Source organism: Rhinopithecus bieti, unplaced genomic scaffold, assembly GCF_001698545.2.
Source record: "Rhinopithecus bieti isolate Rb0 unplaced genomic scaffold, ASM169854v2 scaffold_39971, whole genome shotgun sequence".
NCBI classification, from domain to species: domain Eukaryota; kingdom Metazoa; phylum Chordata; class Mammalia; order Primates; family Cercopithecidae; genus Rhinopithecus; species Rhinopithecus bieti.
In genome coordinates, this window is record NW_016816590.1 from 1 (window position 1) to 4,980 (window position 4,980).

Here is a 4,980-nt window from a genome sequence, read left to right on the forward strand (position 1 = left end):
ACTACCACCCACAAATAAAGTTTAGTGGGAATAAGTCAGATAATGTGCATGACATGATTCAACTCAAGAAGTACAGTATTTCCTTTTCTCTGCATAATATGTGTGTATGTATATATTTACTAAAAACAAGGCAAGAGATTTCATGTTTGAAATTCTACCTATTTAAACATTTCAATCAACATGATTTAAAAATCAACTTATAACACACGGATCTTTAAAATATTGTGAAGTCATAAGTAGTATACAATTATATATTGTTTTGATGAGTATATTTCCTTGTTCCTCTACAGCCTCTTCTATTTCTTAAAAATCTCTTTCTAGAAAACAAACCTCTCCATGGTTGAAAAAGAAGCACAGTACTGTAATAACACCTCCTAGTTGAGTCCCACTGCAAAAAATAATAATAATAATAGAGTATACAATCAAAATTCATGTAAAATATAGTGAGTTTTTCACAAAATTACCTCAGAATTTAAAATCATAGTTTTCTATATGTAAGACATGATAGTACTAAACCATACCCATGGGGTTGTTTAAATTCTGAATGTACAATTCTAAAAAGTACACCTATAAATTAATCTCAATTTTATAATTTATTATAGCTAAAATGCTTTCTAAATAAAATACATAAGGTGTGAACATAAATTTTTCTTTTTTTTGAGACTGAGTCTTGCTCTGTTGCCCAGGCTGGAGTGCAGTGGTGAAATCTCGGCTCACAGCAACCTCCATCTCCTGGGTTCCAATGATTCTCCTACCTCAGGCTCCCAAGTAGCTGGGATTACAGGCGTGTGCCACCACGCCTGGCTAATTTTTTCACTTTTAGTAGAGATGGGGTTTCACCATGTTGGCCAAGCTAATCTTGAACACCTGACCTCGTGATCCACCCACCTTGGCCTCCCAAAGTGCTGGGATTACAGGCGTGAGCCACTGCGCCCAGCCACATAAAATCATTTTTAAGAAACAGGCTAGCACTTTAGAGTCTAGATCATATCGTTTGAACACTCTGAATAAAAGCAAATTTTTATCTTTTGAAATTGGATTTAAGGGACTGAGAGATGAAGACAAGAGTCTAACAGCTTCATGTAGCATTAACTTAGAAGTGTCTAAACTACTACAAATATTCTTTGAGTCACAGAGAAGCAATAATGTAGAATACAAAAATCAGATGAAAGATAAAAATCATTTCTTTTGTTGTTCTTGTTTTTTGTTGTTGTTTTTTGTTTTGTTTTGTTTTGTTTTCTGAGACAGTCTCACTCTGTCACCCAGGCTGGAGTGCAGTGGCACGATCTTGGCTCACTGCAACCTCTGCCTCCCCGGTTCAAGCTGATTCTTCTGCCTCAGCCTCCTGAGTAGCTGGGATTACAGGCACATGCCAGCACACCTGGCTGATTTTGGTATTTTTAGTAGAGATGGGGTTTCACCATGTTGGCCAGGCTGGTCTCAAAGTCCTGACTTCAAGTGATCTGGCTGTCTTGGCCTCCCAATGTGTTGGGATTACAGGCACGAGCCACCGTGCCTGTCCAAAAACCATTTCTTAAATTGCCTTTTTGTGATCATGTCTATGTATGAGAATGCAGATGCCTAATCCCACATCTGTGTAGTGTTTCTAGGCTTCCATTTATCTTCCCTCCACACACCACTTCCCTAGTCTAGCACATTCTAAGCACCATGAGGACAAGGACAGGTTCTTTATCTGTCTTGTTCATTACTGGATCCCCAGCTTCTCACTTGGAAGATTAATAAATATTGATTGAATTAATAAAGAAAGAAAGAAAGAAAACAACAGAGGAAAGCTAGTGTGAAATGATTTACCATTTAATAAAGCTTCACACAGAAAATCCAAAGGATGAACTTCACAGAGGAAGAAATTGAAAGAAAGAAGGTGTGAGCAGCAAGGACCAATTGTATATGGAGGAACTGGGGACATGTGGATAAATCAAAGTAAGATTTGACAACAGAAATAATAATCACGCAGCTGTGAGGGGTAACAGGAGTACTAAATGATGGTAATAACATGTAAGATAGGAGAGGATGGAGAGAGGTTCCAAGATGGCCAAATAGGAACAGCTCTAGTCTACAGCTCCCAGCGTGAGCAACACAGAAGATGGGTGATTTCTGCATTTCCAACTGAGGTACTGGGTTCATCTCAATGCGGCTTGTCCAACAGTGGGTGCAGCCCACAGAGCAGGGTGGGGCATCATCTAACCCAGGAAGCACAAGGGGTTGGGGAATTCCCTTTACTAGCCAAGAGACACATGACAGACGGTTCCTGGAAAATACAGACACTTCCACCCTAAAACTGTGCTTTTCCAATGGTCTTAGCAAACGGCACACCAGGAGATTATGTCTTGCACCTGGCTGAGAGGGTCCCGTGCCCATGGAGCCTCACTCACTGCTAGCAGAGCAGTATGAGATCGAACTGCAAGGTGGCAGTGAGGCTGGGGGAGGGGCGTCCGCCATTGCTGAGGATCGAGTAGGTAAACAAAATGGTTGGGAAGCTTGAAGTGGAGCCCACTGCAGCTCAAGGAGGCCTGCCTGCCTCTGTAGACTCCACTTCTGGAGGCAGGGCATAGCTGAACAAAAGGCAGCAGAAATTTATGTAGACTTAAACGTCCCTGTCTGACAGCTTTGAAGAGAGTAGTGGTTCTCCCAGCATGGAGTCTGAGATCTGAGAATGGATGGACTGCCTCCTCAAGTGGGTCCCTGACCCCCGAGTAGCCTAACTGGGAGACACCTCCCAGTAGGGGCCAACTGACACTTCATACAGCTGGGTGCCCCTCTGAGATGAAGCTTCCAGAGGAATGATCAGGCAGCAACATTTGCTGTTCTGCAGCCTCCGCTGGTGATACTCAGGAAAACAGGGTCTGGAGTGGACCTCCAGCAAACTCCAACAGACCTGCAGCTGAGGGTCCTGACTGTTAGAAGGGAAACTAACAAAAAGAAAAGACACTCACACCAAAACCCCATATATACGTCACCATCATCAAGACCAAAGGTAGATAAAACCACAAAGATGGGGAGAAACCAGAGCAGAAAGGCCAAAAATTCTAAAAATCAGAGCACCTCTTCTCCTCCAAAGGAATGCAGATCTTTGCTAGCAACAGAACAAAGCTGGACGGAGAATGACTTTGATGAGTTGAGAGAAGGCTTCACACGATCAAACTTCTCCGAGCTAAAGGAGGAAGTTCGAACCCATCACAAAGAAGCTAAAAACATTGAAAAAAGATTAGATGAATGGCTAACTAGAATAAACAGTGCAGAGAAGACCTTAAATGACCTGATGGAGCTGAAAACCATGGCATGAGAACTACGTGACACATACACAAGCTTCAGTAACTGATTTGATCAACTGGAAGAAAGGGTATCAGTAACTGAAGATCAAATGAATGATGTGAAGCGAGAAGTTTAGAGAAAAAAGAGTAAAAAGAAAAGAACAAAGCCTCCAAGAAATATGGGACTATGTGAAAAGACCAATCTATGTCTGATTGGTGTACCTGAAAGTGACCAGGAGAATGGAACCACGTTGGAAAACACTCTTCAGGATATTATACAGGAGAAATTCCCCAACCTAGCAAGTTGGGTCAACATTCAAATTCAGGAAATACAGAGAGTGCCACAAAGATACTCCTCGAGAAGAGCAACTCCAAGACACATAATTGTGAGATTCACCAAAGTTGGAATGAAGGAAAAAAAGTTAAGGACAGCCAGAGAGAAAGGTCGGGTTACCCACAAAGGGAAGCACGTCAGACGAACAGCAGATCTCTTGGCAGAAACTCTACAAGTCAGAAGAGAGTGGGGCTAATATTCGACATTCTTAAAGAAAAGAATTTTCAAACCAGAATTTCATATCCAGCCAAACTAAGCTTCATAAGTGAAGGGGAAATAAAGTCCTTTACAGACAAACAAATGCTGAAGAGAGTTTGTCCCCACCAGGCCAGCCTTACAAGAGCTCCTGAAGGAAGCACTAAACATGGAAAGGAACAACCGGTACCAGCCACTGCAAAAACATGACAAAATGTAAACACCATTGATGCTAGGAAGAAACTTCATCAACTAACGAGCAAAGTAACCAGCTAATATCATAATGACAGGATCAAATTCACACATAACAATATTAAGCTTAAATATAAATGGGCTAAAAGCTCCAATTAAAAGACACAGACTGAAAAAGTGGATAAAGAGTCAAGACCCATCAGTGTGCTGTATTCAGGGACCCATCTCACATGCAGAGACATGCATAGGCTCAAAATAAAGGGATGGAGGAAGATCTACCAAGCAAATGGAAAACAAACAAACAAAAAAAGCAGGGGTTGCAATCCTAGTCTCTGATAAAACAGACTTTAAACCAACAAAGATCAAAAGACAAAGAAGGCCATTATATAATGGTAAAGGGATCAATTCAACAAGAAGAGCTAACTATCCTAAATATATATGCACCCAATACAGGAGCACCCAGATTCATAAAGCAAGCACTTAGAGACTTGCATAGAGACTTAGACTCCCACACAATAATAATGGGTAACTTGAACACCACACTGTCAACATTAGATCCACGAGGCAGAAAGTTAAAATCCAGGAATTGAACTCAGGTTGGCACCAAGCAGACCTAAAGGACATCTACAGAACTATCCACCCCATATCAACAGAATATATATTCTTCTCAGCACCACATCGCACTTATTCCAAACTTGATCAATTGTTGGAAGTAAAGCACCCTTCAGCAAATGTGAAAGAACAGAAATTATAACAAACGGTCTCTCAGACCACAGTGCAATCAAACTAGAACTCAGGATTAAGAAACTCACTCAAAACTGCTCAACTACATGGAAACTGAACAACTTGCTCCTGAATGACTACTGGATACATAACGAAATGAAGGCAGAAATAAAGATGTTCTTTGAAACCAATGAGAACAAAGATACAACATACCAGAATCTCTGGGACACATTTAAAGCAGTGTGTAGAGGGAAATTTATTATA

The 4,980-nt window shown here is 41.1% G+C and overlaps 1 protein-coding gene across 1 annotated transcript in view; it reads right to left on the reverse strand.

Moving 5' to 3' along the window:
• Positions 1-201: 201 nt before the first annotated feature.
• Positions 202-4,980, reverse strand: part of DPY19L1 (dpy-19 like C-mannosyltransferase 1) — a 41,960-nt gene continuing 37,181 nt past the window's right edge. Inside the window, exon 7 of the mRNA XM_017854983.1 lies at positions 202-388. Coding sequence (XP_017710472.1) covers positions 304-388 — 85 coding nt within the window. The 3' untranslated portion in view covers positions 202-303. The remainder of the gene's footprint in view (positions 389-4,980) is intronic.